The sequence below is a fragment of the Pristiophorus japonicus genome, chromosome 8 (assembly GCF_044704955.1).
Source record: "Pristiophorus japonicus isolate sPriJap1 chromosome 8, sPriJap1.hap1, whole genome shotgun sequence".
Lineage (NCBI taxonomy): Eukaryota > Metazoa > Chordata > Chondrichthyes > Pristiophoridae > Pristiophorus > Pristiophorus japonicus.
This window is the reverse complement of record NC_091984.1, coordinates 94,933,707-94,952,553: the sequence shown is the minus strand read 5'-3', so window position 1 is coordinate 94,952,553 and position 18,847 is coordinate 94,933,707. Positions and strand designations below refer to the sequence as shown.

Sequence of the window (18,847 nt, the reverse complement as noted above, 5' to 3'; positions counted from 1 at the left end):
ATAGCACTAGCCACCAAAATGGCGTGCAGTCTCTTTAATGAGTGCTAGCAGGCTATTTAATTGACAATCAGACCCTTATTGATCCTCGGGGCAGCCGTTCCTAGCGGGCACTTCAACTCCTTTACCAAGATGGTGTCTCGCACTAAAGTCAGGCTAAACCGGCATTGAAGTTCAAGACCCCATCTTGGCACCTGGGAGACTCTTTAGTGCCTAAAGTCTCTGGGAAAAATCGCCCCCTGACCCTTTAACAAAATAAATGACCAATACCACCTGCAGTAAAAATATCATCCAGCTGTAAACCAGTCATTACTACTGTGTTGAAATACAGTTTAAAACAAAGTATTGAAGTCCCACCTAACAAGTGATCCTAAAATTTAAGATATATATTTTATCACCATTTAAAACAGTCACTAAATAAACAATTATCCAAAAACATTCACCCGTTTAAAGCAAAGAAGGAAAGAAAAAATTGAAAGCAGCACGGTTTTTTCTTTTGTAATAGCCCCAAAGTCAGTATTAGCAGTTAAGGTTTGCACTTCCTGACTCATCTGTCATCTGCCCCACATTTCAGTCACACAATAAAAGAACAAGCAATGAAAGGTCCATTAAAAGATATTAGAATACTGGTACCAATTTACTTTGGAATTGAGAAGACATCAAGGTGACCTCATTGAAATGTTCGAGATCTTGCAAGGAATTGACAAAATTGATTTGGACAAATTGTTGATTAAGGGAAAGGGTTTAAATTTATAAAGTTAGGAATAAAGGGGAAATCAGATGGAACTTTTTCACTCAAGCGTAGGTTGTAGAATAAGTTAGTAGGGAAGGACAGATAGTATAAATTGGTTGAAGAGACGATGCATTTCTGGAGAAAGAAAAAATTAAGTGATATGGTGAGAAGATGGTCAGCATTATGGGATGCGCTTGTTCAGCCTAATGATCTTGTACAATTTATCTGTTTAAAAAAAAATCTTACGTCATTGAAGACAAATGAAAATTCCTTCTTCCCTCCTACTCTAATGTTCTCTCCGATATTGAAGGAGGTAGTGCCCAGTGTTTCATCCATCACATAATTTGCATCCATCAGAGTAATCTGTAAAAGAAATATATATCAATTTTTTCAAGCTCAAATGTTGACAGCAGAATACAGACAGACCGCATACAAGCAACAGACCAAAGAAACTTCGCAATCTTTACACTGAATTCCTGATACTTTTTCCAATCTTTCCCACGGGACTGAATTTTTGATCCAAGCATAAAATGTTCTGATTATCTGTTCCTCCTTTTAATTATTTTTCTCCTACACCTGAAGGCACTGACCTATGCCACCTGTAAAGATATCACCTGCACTTTGCTCAAGTAATCATTTTTCTTGAGTGAACTTTGACAATGAGTGCAGGCAGGTTATTCACCATTGAGCTTGTTGTGTATGCAATAACTCAATAGTGAATACTGTAAACTCCAAACAGGTACAAACCTGGCTCTACTTTATTAGGTTCCATAGTGATTACATTGTAGATAAACAGTCCTTTATGAGTGTTGATGCACGTAAGTTTCTACGACGTGTCGACCAGCTCCTATGTCATGTAGGCCGACGTCAGATCCAGTTTTGTGAACGACTTCCCCATGGCTAGCAATGCAAACAAGTCATCAGCCTTCGGTACTGGGTATTGATCCTGTTTCGAAACTCAGTTGATCGTAAACTTGTAGTCTCCAAAAATCCTGACAGTGTCATCACTTTTCAACACGGGAACAGTGGGGCTGGCCCATTCATTAAATTCGACCAGTGATATGATCCCTTCACGCTGGAGTTTGTCCAGTTCGATTTTGACCTTCTCATCATCATGTATGGAACTGCCTGAGCTTTATGATGGTTGGGTCTTGCATCCAAGTCCACGTGGATCTGCACCTTGGCTCCCGTAAAATTGCCGACGCCTGGTTCAAGCAGCGAGGGGAACTTGCTCAGCATTTGAGCACATGGAGTATCCTCCTCCGACAACAATGCTTTGCTCTCGTTCCAGTTCCATTTGATTTTTTCTAAACAGTTCCTGCCGAACAGCGTTGGACCATTGCCTCGAACAATCCATAACGGTAAATCGTGAACCGCACCATCATACGACACCTTGATTACTGCACTGCCAATCATCGTTATGAGTTCTTTGGTGTACGTACGCAACTTGGCATTGACTAGACCCAGCCTTAGTATCCCACAGCCTGTCGAATGTCCTCTGGCTCATTATCGACTGACTCGCACCCGTGTCCAATTCCATCGGTACCGGCACACCATTAAGTTTTACATTAATCATTCTCAGTTGGCTCTTTGATAAGAACGAATACAGTCCATACACTTCCTCCTCTGGTATCTCGGATTGCATATCCGGATCCGCGCTAGACTGGTCATCATCCTCCACGTGGTGTGCCGCAGCATGCTTGCTCAGTTGTGGACACATGCGCTGGAGATGCCCCACTCTTGAACAGCCTTTACAAATATACTGTTTAAACCAACACTGATGATGCCGATGATTTGCCCTACAATGCCAACATGGTGATATCGGATTCATTTCCTGTAAGTGGACTTTGAGCAACCACAGGTTTTGCGTACACAGTGAGGTAGGCCCTGCCATATGCAGCTCTGCCAAACGACGATGCTATCTTGTTTACAGTACTTGCCGAGTTCTGATTTTTCAATAATACCTGCTTTAAGCTTTTATCCGTCGTCATGCATGATTGGGCAATCGTGATAGCCTTGCTCAAATCCAGCGTCTCCGCCGCCAGTAGCTTACGCAGGATCACCTCGTGGTTGATGTCAATTACAAAGTAGTCCCACAGCTTGTCTGCCAACGCAGTTTCGAACTTACATGGTCCAGGTAGACGTCTTAGGTCGGCAACGAATTCTGATAAATCCTGGCCCTCAGAACGAACGTGCGTATAGAATCGATATCTTGAGATGATGATGCCTTCATCTGTTTTGAGATGGTGACGTACCACAGCACACAATGTCGCATAGTCCTTGTCTGTTGGTCTTAAGGGCGAGAGGAGATTCTTTATGAGTCCATAGATTTTTGGACCGCAAACCGTGAGGAGAACCGCCCAGCGCCGAACTGTGTCTACCTCTTTCTCCATTTTGTTGGCCACGAAGTACTGGTTCAAGCGGGCTACAAAGTCTGCCCAATCTACTTCCTCCACGTATCGCTCCAGAATTCCAATTGTGCTCATTTTTGCATGCGAAGGTTCTTGTTACCTCGTTGCCAAATGTTGTTTATGCAATAACTCAATAGACTGAATACTGTAAACTCCGAACAGGTACAAACCTGGCTCTACTTTATTAGGGCCCAAAGTGATTACATTACAAGATGGCTGGCCTTTTATATCTGGGCCGCAAACATGTGCGCATAGCCCAATGACCTCCGACAGTGGCGCCACCTGGTGGCTAGTAAACCCAAGCATACACACATGACAGAGCTCATCATAGCTCAACCCAATTCTATCCTCATCTGACATCCACACTTTCCAGCAAAAGTCACTGAATAGCAATCAGGAACAGCAAATATAAGCAAGTATTTCCGTCCTAAGCCCAAAGGAGAAAAAATAGCTCCTTTCTCAGAATGTTACAGATTATGTAAAAAAATGTTAAGAGACTAGGGGCTAGAATTTCCTTCCTCATCGCTACCACCCGAATCTTAGCGGTATTCTGGCAGTGGCGTCTTTAGAACCGCGGAATATCACTAAGGTGCTCTCCTGCGATTTTTGTATGTTGGATGTCGGTGGTGATGATACTAAGCGGTAGCGGGCCAGAACAGGTGGCGTTGGTCCCTGGACATTGGCTTGCCTTTGTAAAGGCAAGCACGCCCCTAGCAACGAGCATTTCTCCCCTGCGCATACGCGGTCATTCTCCTGTGATTCCAGGGTCAGAGTTGATGCTGCACAGGCGCCGAGAGAGAGGCTTGTTGCTCGTGGTGAGGAGGAGAGAGAGGATTGTTGAGAGCAGTTAGGAGAAAAGCATTTTGAAAAGAATTTCAGAATTATATTTGAAGCATAATAATACATATTATAATACATAATACTACATAACAAATAATAATATTAATAAATAATAAGAGATCAATTAATAAATATAAATATACATAATTAATACAGTTCAAAATGCAAAGAGAAAATATGGAAGTTGAGAGGGAGGTAATAATAATAATAACTTTTATTTATATAGCATCTTTAATGTAGTTAAACGTCCAAAGGTGCTTCATAACTGTGTTACAGACAGATAAATTTGACACCGAGCCAGAGAGGAAATTAAGGCAGATGTTCAAAAGCATGTTTAATGAGGTAGGTTTTAATGAGCGTCTTAAAAGAGGAAAGGGAGGTAGAGAGGCATAGAGGTTTAGAGAGGGAGTTCCAGAGCTTAGGGCCCAGGCAGGTGAAGGCACTGTCACTGATGGTTGAGCAGTTATAATCAGGGATGCTCAAGAGGGCAGAATTAGAGGAGCGCAGACATCTTGTAGGAATGAGAGACTGAAAAAGATTACAGAATTAGGGAGGGGCAAGTCCATGGAGTGATTTGTAAACTAGGATGAGAATTTTGAAATCAAGGTGTTGTTTAACTGAGAGCAAATGTACGTCAGAAAGCACAGGGGTGATCTTGACGGTGCGAGTGCTGAGTAGGTGGGAGGAGAAGGGCCATGCGGTTTTCTGAGGAGGTGCAGGAATCGTTGGTACACAAGGTGGAGGCTCGCTGGGAGCAATTGACACGGGGTGGGGACGGAAAACCCGCACCAAACGTGTAGCAACGAATCTGGCGAGAGATCGCAGAGTCGGTGTCATCTGCCGCGCCCATGATGCGAGGGCCAAACTAGTGCCGCAAACGTTGGAATAACATCGTTGAGTCGGCGAGAATAAGTAATAACTTTTATCATGCATTGACTAATTACTCTTAATGTAGTGCCACGTTTTATTATGTTGTAGAGCTTGGTGATGTTTTTTATCGATCTCATTGTGTTAGTCTTCTGTATTTTGATGTGTTCATCATGCAACACTTGCGTCCTAATCGGTACTTAAATGGTGCACTCATTGACGAAAGGACTGGGGATGATTAATTGGGGATGTCGACCTATCTATGTGTGTGTTCCATAATAGTAGCTGCGAAATTAGTTTACATATATTTTTTGGCACCTTTGCAGAAAAAATTAGCCAGCAACAGGGCGGAGCTCCGCCGAAGAGGGTCGAATTGTCGGACCTAGAGGAGCACGCTGCGGCCCTGACGGGAGTCATGATCGCACCACCACGTCTTTTGGTGCTGAACTGGTTCTCGCGGAGGGCAAGTCTGCATAATCCCTGGGCTTTACTGCGGTCATGTAATTCAATGTTCTGTCAATATAATGTAATGCTGGGAGCACTAAATGTTGTTAGTTCTGACATCAATTTTTAGTTGATCACACTCTGTCACTTGGAAAGCAACATACTGTTTAGGACTCAAGCTTTGTTACGTCATGCAGTTTCTGTCTACTCTGCTTATGACAGCTTCATGTAATGATTCTCGGGAATATATGATGTAGTGGTTTGCTCCTCTACATAAGCCTGTGCAATGTGAAGTGTACTCATGTTGCCTCTGACCCCTCCCCCTGCCTCCCCTGTCGCCAACCATTAATGTTATGTTTTTACAGTTGCACAGGAGGAGCCGCCTGCCCCTCCCAGAGAGGAGCTATTAGAGGAAGTGACAATGGAAGAGACGGTGGTGGAAGAGACAGAGGAAGAGATGGTTGAGGAGGAGGAGAACACTGCTCAAAACTTTGTGATGGTGGTGGTGGTGGAGGAGGGAGGGGTGGCGGGACTTAAAAGGTCCTTTCTACCTGCGGCCACCGATTCCTCGTCAGAATCCAACTTTCCTGGATTACAATCCGAGGAAGCGGGACTAAGTGACATGCAGCGACGCACACCGATCCTCATGCTGAATCCGCGGTGGCTAATCCAGCAAGGTGGGAACGCTGCGTGACAGGCAGATGCGAACCTGGAGATGATGGGACTGTCTAGGACGAGCATTGACGTGACTTGAGAATCCTCCAGGCCATTGGTGGGTTGTCAGCAAACATCAGCACGGTGCTGGGATATGGCATTGCACCCCAAGGTGCCAAAACCACCAATGGCGACAGCACCTGATCGTCGGAAGTACTTTCTTCCAACTTTTAAGATGGGTCCTTAACACCCCCTGCTTCTCCAGACCCCACACACATAGCACTGCCATTGTCGCCCCCCATCCCCCCACCCTCAGCAGCTGCACTCAAGGTGCTTTGCTGCACGACGTCCTGGCCCCAACGTGGGCAGGGCCAGGGTCGGGGGAGGATTGGGGAGGAAAGGTGCTGGGAAAGGTGGCCGCAGGTAGAATCTTAGGAGGGTGGAGGGTGGGAGCAGTGTGGATTTTACTGTTGTTGTTGATTAGAATGTATGTTTTGTAAACATTTTGAAAACAATTAGTTATTATTATTTTATTTAAACTTGTTAAAGTTAATTTCAAATTACATTTATAAAAAAAATGCATTCAACTAAACCATTCTTGTACAGTGTCTCACTCACTTCAGGAAAATGAGGAGTAACTCCAATTGTCTTTTCGACGATATTGCGTGTAGCTATATGGCTTTTGTTGTAGCGCTTCTCGGCTTCTGTCTGGGGACTATGCAGGGGGGTCATGAGTCAGCTGGCAAGGCCATATTCTTTATCCCCCAGTATCCAGCAGTGACCTTGTGGCTGACTCTTAAACAGGTCAGAGACAGTGCTCTCTCACAAGACGTAAGCGTTATGGATGCTCCTTGGAAATTTTGCATTTACTGCCATGATTTTTTGCTTGTGGTCGACAACGAGCTGCACATTCCGGGAGTAGAATTCCTTTAGGTTTCGATACACCTCCGCTTCCTCGAAAGGTGCTTGCAGGGCGATGTGCGTACAGTCTATTGCACCCTGGACCTTGCGGAAGTTTGCTATTCTCGAAAAACCCAAAGCCCTCTCTCTCTCTGTGCTTCCCTGGTCATTGGAAAGTTAATAAAATCCATCCTGTGTGCGTAAAGCGCATCAGTTACCTCGCGAATGCAGCGATGTGTGGCAAACTAAGAGATTCTGCATGTCACCAGCTGATGCCTGAAATGAGCCGGGTGCATAGAAAGAAAGTGCGTCACCTTCACCTCGACAGGCAGTGCGGTGCTGATGGTGCTGGTAGATTGTATGTCTGCCTTAATGAGCTGGCATATCTCAGTGATGATCTCTTTTCGGAAGCGCAGCCTTCTAATGCACTGCGTATCAGTCAGGTGCAGGTACTCCCTGTAATTTCGTTTAAAGTTAGGTCTCCACCTCCTCAAGGGTCTGCGTTCTATTTGATTTGGCACATAGTGCTCTTCAACGACCCTTCTTCCAGCTCTATTCTCTATCATGTAAGTAGTAAGCAATCATCATCATCATAGGCAGTCCCTTGAAATCGAGAAAGACTTGCTTCCACTCTAAAGGTGAGTTCTCAGGCGACTGAACAGTCCAATATGGGAATTAGAGTCTCTGTCACAGGTGGGACAGATAGTCATTAGAGGAAAGGGTGGGTGGGGAGTCTGGTTTGCCGCATGCTCCTTCCGTTTCCTGCGCTTGTTTTCTGCATGCTCTCGGCGACGAGACTCGAGAGGTTTAGCGCCCTCCCGGATGCTCTTCCTCCACTTAAGGCGATCTTTGGCCAGGGACTCCCAGGTGTTGGTGGGGATGTTGCACTTTATCAAGGAGGCTTTGAGAGTGTCCTTGAAACATTTCCTCTGCCCACCTGGGGCTCGCTTGCCATGTAGGAGTTCCGAGTAGAGTGCTTGCTTTGGGAGTCTTGTGTCGGGCATGCGGACAATGTGGCCCACCCAACGGAGCTGGTCGAGTGTGCTCAGTGCTTCAATGCTGGAGATGTTGGCCTGATCGAGAATACTGATGGTAGTGCGTCTGTCCTCCCAGGGGATTTGCAGGGTCTTGCAGAGACATCGTTAGTGGTATTTCTCCAGTGATTTGAGATGTCTACTGTATATGGTCCACATCTCTGAGCCATACAGGAGGGCGGGTATCATTCCAGCCCTGTAGCCCATAAGCTTGGTGCCAGATTTGAGGGCCTGATCTTCGAACATTCTGGATCAGTTCCTATGGACTGTAGGGTAGCTAATGTAACACCACTTTTTTTAAAAAGGAGGGAGAGAGAAAATGGGGAATAATAGACCGTATTTCCCAAATAGTGGGGAAAATGCTGGAATCAATTATTAAAGATGAAATAGCAGTGCATTTGGAAAGCAGCGACAGGATCGGTCAAGTCAGCACGAATTTATGAAAGGGAAATCATGCTTGACAAAGCTTCTAGAATTTTTTGAGGATGTAACTAGTAGAGTGGACAAGAGAGAACCAGTGGATGTGGTGTATTTGGACTTTCAAAAGGCTTTTGACAATGTCCCGTGCAAGAGATTGGTGTGCAAAATTAAAGCACATGGTATTGGGGGTAATGTACTGACGTGGCTAGAGAACTGGTTGGCAGACAGGAAGCAGAGAGTCAGGATAAATGGGTCCTTTTCAGAATGGCAGGCAGTGACTAGTGGGGTGCCGCAGGGCTCAGTGCTGGGACCACAGCTTTTACAGTATACATCAATGATTTCAATGAAATAATTGAGAGTAATATCTCCAAGTTTGCAGATGACAGTAAGCTGGGTGGTGGTGTGAGCTGTGAGGAGGATGCTAAGAGGCTGCAGGGTGACTTGGACAGGTTAGGTGAGTGGACAAATGCATGGAAGATGCAGTATAATGTGGATAAATGTGGGGTTATCCAATTTGGTGGCAAAAACACGAAGGCAGAATATTATCTGAATGGCGGCAGATTAGGAAAAGGGGAGGTGCAACGAGACCTGGGTGTCATGGTACATCAGTCATTGAAGGTTGGCATGCAGGTGCAGCAGACGGTGAAGGAGACAAATGGCATATTGGCCTTCATAGCTAGGGGATTTGAGTATAGGAGCAGGGAGGTCTTGCTGCAGCTGTACAGGGCCTTGGTGAGGCCTCACCTGGAATATTGTATTCAGTTTTGGTCTCCTAATCTGAGGAAGGACATTCTTACTATTGAGGGAGTGCAGCGAATGTTCACCAGACTGATTCCCGGGATGGCAGAACTGATATATGAGGAGAGACTAGATCGACTGGGTCTATATTCACTGGAGTTTAGAAGGATGAGAGGGGATCTCATAGAAACATATATAATTTTGACGGGACTGGACAGGTTAGATGCAGGAAGAATGTTCCTGATGTTGGGGGAGTCCAGAACCAGGGGTCACAGTCTAAGGGGTAAGCCATTTAGGACTGAGATGAGGAGAAACTTCTTCACTCAGAGAGTTGTTAACCTGTGGAATTCTCTTCCGCAGAAGTTGTTGAGGCCAGTTCGCTAAATATATTCAAAAAGGAGTTAGATGAGGTCCTTACTACTAGGGGGATCAAGGGGTATGGCGAGAAAGCAGGAATGGGGTACTGAAGTTGAATGTTCAGCCATGAACTCATTGAATGGCGGTGCAGGCTAGAAGGGCCGAATGGCCTACTCCTGCACCTATTTTCTATGTTTCTATGTATTCAAGAGGGAGTTAGATATGGCTCTTACAGCTAAAGGGATCAAGGGATATGGAGAAAAAGCAGGAAAGGGGTAATGAGGGAATGATCAGCCATGATCTTATTGAATGGTGGTGCAGGCTCGAGGGGTTGAATGGCCTACTCCTGCACCTACTTTTCTATGTTTCTATGTTTCTTCCTCAGGTGGCCAAAGGCTGCGATATTGTAGTCAGCAATATTGGTAGTGAAACTACAGGCCCAATTTCTTTTAAATTACTCAAAAATGTTCAGATGTCCACAAAAGAATTAAAGTCAATGCTAATATTATCCACAATATAATCAAAATCAAAATCCCTTATTAACTACTCCAGAAATCACTCAAAATCACTCAAAAATAAATTCCATGCTGCTGTCAACTTAACACAGCCTTTTCCCCCACAACATTGTTTTTTTTCAAAGATGGAGGCATAATGCTGGGACAAGGCATGCTATCTACCTAAAAAATGGGCGGTACGTCTCCCCAGTGATAGCGGGCGGTAAAAACGGGCAATCATCAAATTTCGCATTGGAGGGAATGTTTCTGCATTTTTGGGGCGGGAAAAGTGGGCGGACAATCTGCAGCAACGCCGAAAGTAATGGCATGCCGCTGGCGATATTCGGGTCTTAAACGGGCGGTAATTTCCATTTCTAGCATACTTGGGCAGTAAACGGGCAGTAAACGGGCGGCCAAAATGGAAATTCTAGCCCAAGGTTAGCATGTTAATGGCTCAATCAGATTATCACAAAACAATATTTGGGGAGAACATTAGGGATGATATCAAAATACTGGATGTAATATCCGATTGAAGCCTTATGGGGGTCAGGGGAATATAGTTACTTTATCAAGAAATTATGCTAGTGACAATTTATACTTCAATTATAGCTTTAAAGCAGTTTCCACAAGAGGGCCTGACTCTAGAGAGATATGGTGGGAGGCCACTTTCAGGAGGGTAATCTCACAAACTAGTGTCAAACTAGTTTTAAAATTCTTTTTTAGTATGTGAAGGCAGACAGCAGAGCCTGGTGCCATTTCAGTCAGAATAATGTCACATGTAAAGAAAAGAACAATGATTTTGATGCATTCTCACGTCAAATATTTGCTAACTGTGACTTATTTCATGAAAATAGTGTCCTTTTCAATGAGAAGGGCCAACAAAACTAAAGCACTTGCTCTATTTCAAGATTTCTTAAGATGTAACTTTCCACACATGATTGTGATACAACCTATATTATACTTTTAATATACTTCAATAATAATAAATAACATTTATATAAAGTTGTAGATTTAAATAACCAAATCCAATAGTCTGAATAAGGAAGCTTTACCTCCATAATATTCTTCTCATTTGGGTCAAGAAGAAATTCGAATGTCTCATTCCATTCTGGATTGACAACATTGTTAAGATATTTGCTCCGTTTTCGGCCCTCTGGTGCCGTGGCGATGAATAGTTCCACATAAGGGTCGGGAGTGTCAACTGAATAGACATAACATAAAGAGTGTCAATGCACAAAGTTTCCTACCTCCGAAGCAGCATATCTCCTGATCCCCAATCCCTTACTTCCACCTCATTACTAAAGTGAGGAAAACAGAAAAACAACTGCATTTTCCAGAATACACAAGGGTAAATATTTAGCTACCAGTTGACAAATCTGGAAGCTAGGGAATGGAATACTTTCGCTCTCAATTTTTCTTTTATGGGAATTTTGTGCTGAATAAATTGTGGGATAGTAATGCGGGGGAATGGAGCACTTATTTTCATTTCCACAAACAAATGAGCACTCCCAGGTCAGTTGCAACTAGCCTGATAATCTTTTTTTTAATCCCATCCTAAATGTGCACAGTTCATCCAAATTCAAAAGAACACGCTTACCACACTGGAGTAAGTTGTTCTACTTCCCATGCCAGCCATTCATTTTCCCTCTTTATAGCAGATTGCTAGTTTGCTATTGAATTACGCCAGTGGTGCAGGATGGAACACTGTTACTTCTGACGGTCAGCAGTCAATCATTCTTAGGATGGGCATTAACAGGGGTCATTTACTTCCTCAACTCTGTTCCAACAATGGGGAGCGTGTAGGAGGAGGACACTGGAAAACCACAGGCAGGACACCTTGAATGAAAAGCAGAGAGGATGGTACCAGTGATGGGAGGAGGCGGTGTGGGGAGAACAATTAGGCTCAAGGTACCGTGTAAGCAGTAGGCTGGTAGAGAGGGGATAGGGTCAATAGTGAGAGGCTCTAATGTTACTCACGGTGCAAGACGTTAGGCAGATAAACCACTGTCGTCTTCTACTATGAGCAACTTTTTAAAAAAACATAATACAGTGTAGTATAAAAAGCTATGCATGTGTGCACTTCCTGTCCAGCACACCACAGATCTTGTACGCTATCTGATGAAAATTTCTGAATCACATATTTTTAAAAAGTATAAACAAAGGTATAATTTGGAATGCATTGGCAAATTCTCCAGTAACAAATAAAAGCAGCCTCTTAACCTGATCTCTATATAAACTCACTTAGTATTTACTTAACAACAACAGCCTGAGTTGAACTATGATCTCATCCAGTTTTTACTTAACAGCAATTAGACTTCACTGTCTTATAGAGATATATCTATACCAGCAGAAGAACAATACATTGTGTTTTACATGGTATAATATTGCTTTCCTTACAAAATAGTGTGCCTTCTGTCTTACCGTTACCAGCGCCACAGAGGATTTACTGATATTATAAAAATGGTACATCTGGCACCCATTTATCGCCAGTCATATTTCAAGTGTAACACTCATATATCTGTGTCACACATAACAAAGAGCAGAAAGAGGGAAAGGCAATCATTTGACATAAAACCCTAATTTGGTACAGGAGCCGGAATGTTTGTAATGTCGGAGCGACTTTGCAAATCACAAAGACAAGGTGGTGACAGTAAGCCTTGAAAACAATTAAATTTAGACTTTACATAATCTTTACTTAATAGTAATTACACATTGTGGTCTTAATGGGACTCTGCTTCCCTTAGCAGCAGAATAATACATTCTGCACTACATGGCTTTAAATTGCCCTTATAAAATAGCCCATCACCTGACGCACTGGGGATGAAATTAGTCTACACCAGTTGCACAAAGCGGGGTCACAGCGAATCATCAGTCTATTATATACCGTGCCCAATTTTCTTTTCCACTGACTTCTATAAGCCCATTTTGCGCTACTGGCAGAGACCATTTCATCTCTACTGTGCGCAAGCCCTGAGCCCCGAGCCCCCCGCAAGCCCCGAGCCCCCCACAAGCCCCGAGCCCCAAGCCCCCCGCAAGCCCCGAGCCCCCGCAAGTCCAAGCCCCCCACAGCGCCGTAAGCCCCGAGTGGGGAGAGAGAGCTTGTGGGGGGGGGGGGGTGGGGGGAGTGGGAAAGTGAGCACGGGTGGGGGGAATGAAGGGGTGAGAGTGAACTCAGGGAAGATGGATCACGTTCTTCCAAACCCCTGGCGCGTGCAAGCTCGGTGATGTGTTAGAAGGGACAGTGTTGGGGTGGATGAAATCCAGAAGTCACGACACTGTCACTATTCACTTCATACCCAATAAACCTGTTGACAATCTGTACATAATGCCCCATCTATGGCTGGGGGCGGGGGAGGTGGGGAGGGGTAAGGTCATGCACTTGCGCTGGGTAAGGTACTTCAGCTGGAACTTGACTTTTGGGGAGATCTATCCTGTGTGGCTTCTGAAGTCAAAATGGATCGAATTACAAATTGGAAATTCAATCAGAGCTTGGGCTGGGCGGTTCCAGTTACACATTCCAGAGGAGCTTCAGGATGTGGTTTATCCTCCAAGGGGACCAATTAGCAATAAATCATGTGATAATGGAGAGCCAGAGAAACGACTGCCTTTCAGTTAGTGCAAATAAACCCATTCTTTTAAAATATATTTCCCATTTAACACACACCCTGAATATGGTTGCAGTTTTAAGATTTGGTTGCTCCCTCCCTTTCTCTGTGACTGTCTTCCCCTCAGTATACTCAACACAAATGTTGTTGGACAGAGAAATCCTGGTAAATGCACATCTTTTGCCAAGAAACATTCTGCTTGAGCCCAGTTCTGTACAACACTATTTGTTCATACAGCCAGTCTGTGATTCTTTGGATTCTTTCAGCAACTTAATTTAAACATCTGGCACCCCGAACAACAACATACTTTTAACAGATGGCGCATTCTACAATGAACTGTTAGCTCCAGCCAAAGCGCAGTAAACTTTTAACTTTAAAGAGTAAAACCGCAAAGACTAGAAATCTGTATTAAAACCAGGTAATGCTGGAAATGCAGTGTTCGGTCACAATTTGAAGGAGAAAATACAGATTGAATGAGATCCAGGTGAAAGGTTAATCCATTTTTACAGATGATGACAGACCTGCTGTGCATTGCCACCATGTTGTTTTTATTGAAGGACGAGTAATATTTAGTGTTCTGAGCATTAAACAGATTCGGCTCATTTTGTGGCTGAATCAGGATTTTGTATTTGAAGACACTTTTGCTGTATTGGATGTTACAATTCTTGTTTGGGGAGAGTGACATCTGTGCATTGGTTTCTACCTGCTACATTCAGCGTCAGGAGCCGATGTCTGGAGCGGCGCTGGGTTCTGTTGTGCAACGCAGAGATCCAGAGAGCAGACTTGCAGGACTAACTTCCTGTGCTCTACTTGTTGAATGCCAGATTTGCAGATCCCCTTTTCTGAGTGGCTACAATGCTGCTGACTCTCTACACTTTGGCCCATTTACACTTAGGATTGTGGTTGACAGTTGAGAAATCATGTCTGCCACTGGTTTCAGTCCTCCATTGCAAGGCTCTAATTGTGTTCTTTATCATAAGTCTTGTTCCCTACAATCATAGAATCATAGAAGTTTATAGCACGGAAGGAGGCCATTTCGGCCCCTTGTGTCCGTGCCGGCCAACAAGAGGTTATCCAGCCTCATCCCAATTTCCAGCTCTAGGTCTGGCACCCTGCAGGTTACGGTACTTCAAGTGCAAATCCAAATACTTTTTAAATGTGGTGAGGATTTCTGCCTCTACCATCCTTTTAGGCAGTGAGTTCCAGACCCCCAGAACCCTCTGCATGAAGAAATTTCCCCTCAAATCCTCTTTAAACCTTCTACCAATTACTTTAAATTTATGCCCCCTGGTTGTTGACCTCTCTGCTAAGGGAAATAGGTCCTTTCTATCCACTATATCTAGGCCCCTCATAATTTTATACAACTCAATGAGGTCTCCCCTCAGCCTCCTCTGTTTCAGTGAAAACAAATCCAGCCTATCTAATCTGTTCTCATAGCTTAGATTCTCCACAGCCAGCAACATCCTCGTAAATCTCCTCTGTACCCCCTCCAGTGCAATCACTTCCTTCCTGTAATGTGGTGACCAGAACTAGATGTAGTACTCCAGCTGTGGCCTAACCAGTGTTTTATACAGTTCAAGCATAACCTCCCTGCTCTTGTATTCTATGCCTTGGCTAATAAAGGCAAGCATTCTGTATGCCTTCTTAACCAACTTATCCACCTGGCCTGCTACTTTCAGGGATCTGTGGACATGCACTCCAAGGTCCCTTTGTTCCTCTACACTTCTCAGTGCCCTACCATTTAATGTGCATTCCCTTTCCTTGTTAGCCCTCCCAAAACACATTACCTCACACTTCTCTGGATTAAATTCCATTTGCCACTGATCTGCATACCTGACGAGTTGATTGATATCTTCCTGCGGTCCACAGCTTTCTTCTTCATTATCAACCACACAACTGGTTTTGGTATCATCTGCAAACTTCTTAATCATACCTGCTATATTCACATCTAGGTCATTGATGGATATCACAAAAAGCAAGGGACCCAGTACTGAGGCCTGCAGAACCCCACTGAAAACATCCTTTCAGTCACAAAAACACCCATCACCCATTATCCTTTGCTTCCTGACTCTGAGCCAATTTTGGATCCAAATTGCCACTTTGCCCTGGATCCATTGGCTTTTACTTTTGTGACCAGTCTGCCATGTGGGATCTTATCAAAAGCTTTGCTAAAATCCATATACGCTACATTATACGCTTTGCCTTCATTGACCCTTCTGGTTACCTCCTCGAAAAATTCAATCAAGTTAGTCAGACACAACCTTCCCTTAACAAATCCGTGCTGACTGTCCTTGATTAATCCATGTCTTTCTAAATGAACATTTATCCTGTCCTTCGTGACTTTTTCCAATAATTTTCCCACCACCGAGATTAGGCTGACTGGCCTGTAATTACTTGGTGTATCCCTTCTTAAACAAGGGTACCATATTAGCAGTCCTCCAGTCCTCTGGCATCGCATCTCGAGCTAGAAAAGATTGGAAAATGATCGCCAATGCCTCTGCTAATTCTTCTTTTTCTTCATTTAATAGCCTGGGATACATTTCATCCAGGCCTGGGGATTTGTCCACTTTTAAATTTTGGATAAGTTCCTCCAGCTGTCCTGCTTTTGAGTTATTTTGCCAAGATTAGCCATGAGCAACATGCCTTCAGACCAATCAAGGCACCTTAACTTTTTCTTCCATTTCCTAATTCAATGATTTTCCTGGTGCTTCCCATAGCTGTACCTGGAACATAAAAACTGACTGCAAAAGCTTCTATAGATATGTGAAAAGAAAAAGATTAGTGAAAACAAACATAGGTCCCTTGCAGTCAGATTCAGTTGAATTTATAATGGGGAACAAAGAAATGGCGGACCAGTTAAACAAATACTTTGGTTCTGTTTTCACAAAGGAAAACACAAATAACCTTCCGGAAATGCTAGGGGACCGAGGGTCTAGTGAGAAGGAGGAACTGAAGGAAATCCATATAAGGTGGGAAATTGTGTTAGGGAAATTGATGGGATTGAAGCTCGATAAATCGCTAGGGCCTGATATTCTGCATCCCAGAGTACTTAAGGAAGTGGCCATAGAAATAGTGGATGCATTGGTGATAATTTTCCAACAGTCTATCGACTCTGGATCCTATGGATTGGAGGGTAGCTAATGTAACACCGTTGTTTAAAAAAAGGAGGGAGAGAAAACGGGTAATGATAGACCGGTTAGCCTGACATCAGTCGTGGGGAAAATTATTAAAGATGAAATAGCGCGCATTTGGAAAGCAGTGACAGGGTCGGTCCAAGTCAGCATGGATTTATGAAAGGGAAATCATGCTTGACAAATCTTCTAGAATTCTTTTGAGGATGTAACTAGTAGAGTGGACAAGGGAGAACCAGTAGATGTGGTGTGTTTGGACTTTAAAAAGGCTTTTGACAAGGTCCCACGGAAGAGATTAATGTGCAAAATCAAAGCACATAGTATTGTGGGTAGTGTACTGACGTGGATAGAGAACTGGTTGGCAGACAGGAAGCAGAGAGTCGAAATAAATGGGTCCTTTTCAGAATGGCAGGCAGTGACTAGTGAGGTGCCGCAGGGCTCAGTGCTGGGACCCCAGCTCTTTACAATATACATTAATGATTTAGATGAAGAAATTGAGTGTAGTATCTCCAAATTTGCAGATGACACTAAGTTGGGTGGCAGTGTGAGCTGTGAGGAGGATGCTATGAGGCTGCAGAGTGACTTGGATAGGTTAGGTGAGTGGGCAAATGCATGGCAGATGAAGTATAATGTGGATAAATGTGAGGTTATCCACTTTGGTGGTAAAAACAGAGAGACAGACTATTATCTGAATGGTGACAGATTAGGAAAAGGGAAGGTGCAGCGGGACCTGGGTGTCATGGGTCATCAGTCATTGAAGGTTGGCATGCAGGTACAGCAGGCGGTTAAGAAAGCAAATGGCATGTTGGCCTTCATAGCGAGGGGATTTGAGTACAGGGGCAGGGAGGTGTTGCTACAGTTGTACAGGGCCTTGGTGAGGCCACACCTGGAGTATTGTGTACAGTTTTGGTCTCCTAACTTGAGGAAGGACATTCTTGCTACTGAGGGAGTGCAGCGAAGATTCACCAGACTGATTCCCGGGATGGCGGGACTGACCTATCAAGAAAGACTGTATTCACTGGAGTTCAGAAGAGTGAGAGGGGACCTCATAGAAACGTTTAAAATTCTGACGGGTTTGGACAGGTTGGATGCAGGAAGAATGTTCCCAAGGTTGGGGAAGTCCAGAACCAGGGGTCACAGTCTAAGGATAAGGGGTAAGCCATTTAGGACCGAGATGAGGAGAAACTTCTTCACCCAGAGAGTGGTGAACCTGTGGAATTCTCTACCACAGAAAGTAGTTGAGGCCAATTCACTAAATATATTCAAAAGGGAGTTAGATGAAGTCCTTACTACTCGGGGGATCAAGGGGTATGGCGAGAAAGCAGGAAGGGGGTACTGAAGTTTCATGTTCAGCCATGAACTCATTGAATGGTGGTGCAGGCTAGAAGGGCTGAATGGCCGGCTCCTGCACCTATTTTCTATGTTTATACACTGGAGTTTAGAAGGATGAGAGGGGATCTCATAGAAACTTAGAAGATTCTGACGGGACTGGACAGGTTAGATGCTGGAAGAATGTTCCCGATGTTGGGGAAGTCCAGAACCAGGGGACACAGTCTTGGATAAAGGGTAGGCCATTTAGGACTGAGATGAGGAGAAACTTCTTCACTCAGAGAGTTGTTAACCTGTGGAATTCCCTACCGCAGAGAGTTGTTGATGCCAGTTCATTGGATATATTCAAGAGGGAGTTAGATATGGCCCTTACGGCTGAAGGGATCAAGGGGTATGGAGAGAAAGCAGGAAAGGGGTACTGAGGGAATGATCAGCCATGATCTTATTGAATGGTGGTGCAGGCTCGAGGGGCCGAATGGCCTACTCCTGCACCTATTTTCTATGTTTCTATGTTTCTATGGACTGCTCGGTCATGGCGGGATTGCAGAGGGGTATTATTAGATATGTGTGCAGTGGGTAGTACTTGTCCGCAAGCGGCCATTCTCTGGCATTCTGGGAAGGCTGGAAAAATGTGTGAGGGCTGGGGAGCCCGGGGGAGTGGGGGGATGGATGGGTGCCACAGGATGAAGTAATTGGGGTAACTGCTTGTACATCTGATGCAGACTTGCACAATCCTTCTGCAGCGATCACAGACCAGCTGTACATTACTAGAGTGAAAACCTTTCCTGCTTACTGAAGCTCCTGGCTGGTTTTCTTGTGCCTTGATGACTACACGAGTACAGTCTATTAGGCCCTGGTTATGATACTGGGCTAGTAAATCCAAATGTCTGGAC

The 18,847-nt window shown here is 44.3% G+C and overlaps 1 protein-coding gene across 2 annotated transcripts in view; it reads right to left on the bottom strand.

Annotated features, from left to right (window-relative positions):
- Positions 1-18,847, bottom strand: part of LOC139268637 (cytosolic phospholipase A2-like) — a 246,768-nt gene that overhangs the window by 129,030 nt on the left and 98,891 nt on the right. For both annotated transcript variants that reach the window (XM_070887120.1, XM_070887121.1), the window contains exons 4-5: positions 10,942-11,090; positions 977-1,093 (exon numbers count right to left, since the gene is read on the bottom strand). In XM_070887120.1, coding sequence (XP_070743221.1) covers positions 977-1,093; positions 10,942-11,090 — 266 coding nt within the window. The remainder of the gene's footprint in view (positions 1-976; positions 1,094-10,941; positions 11,091-18,847) is intronic.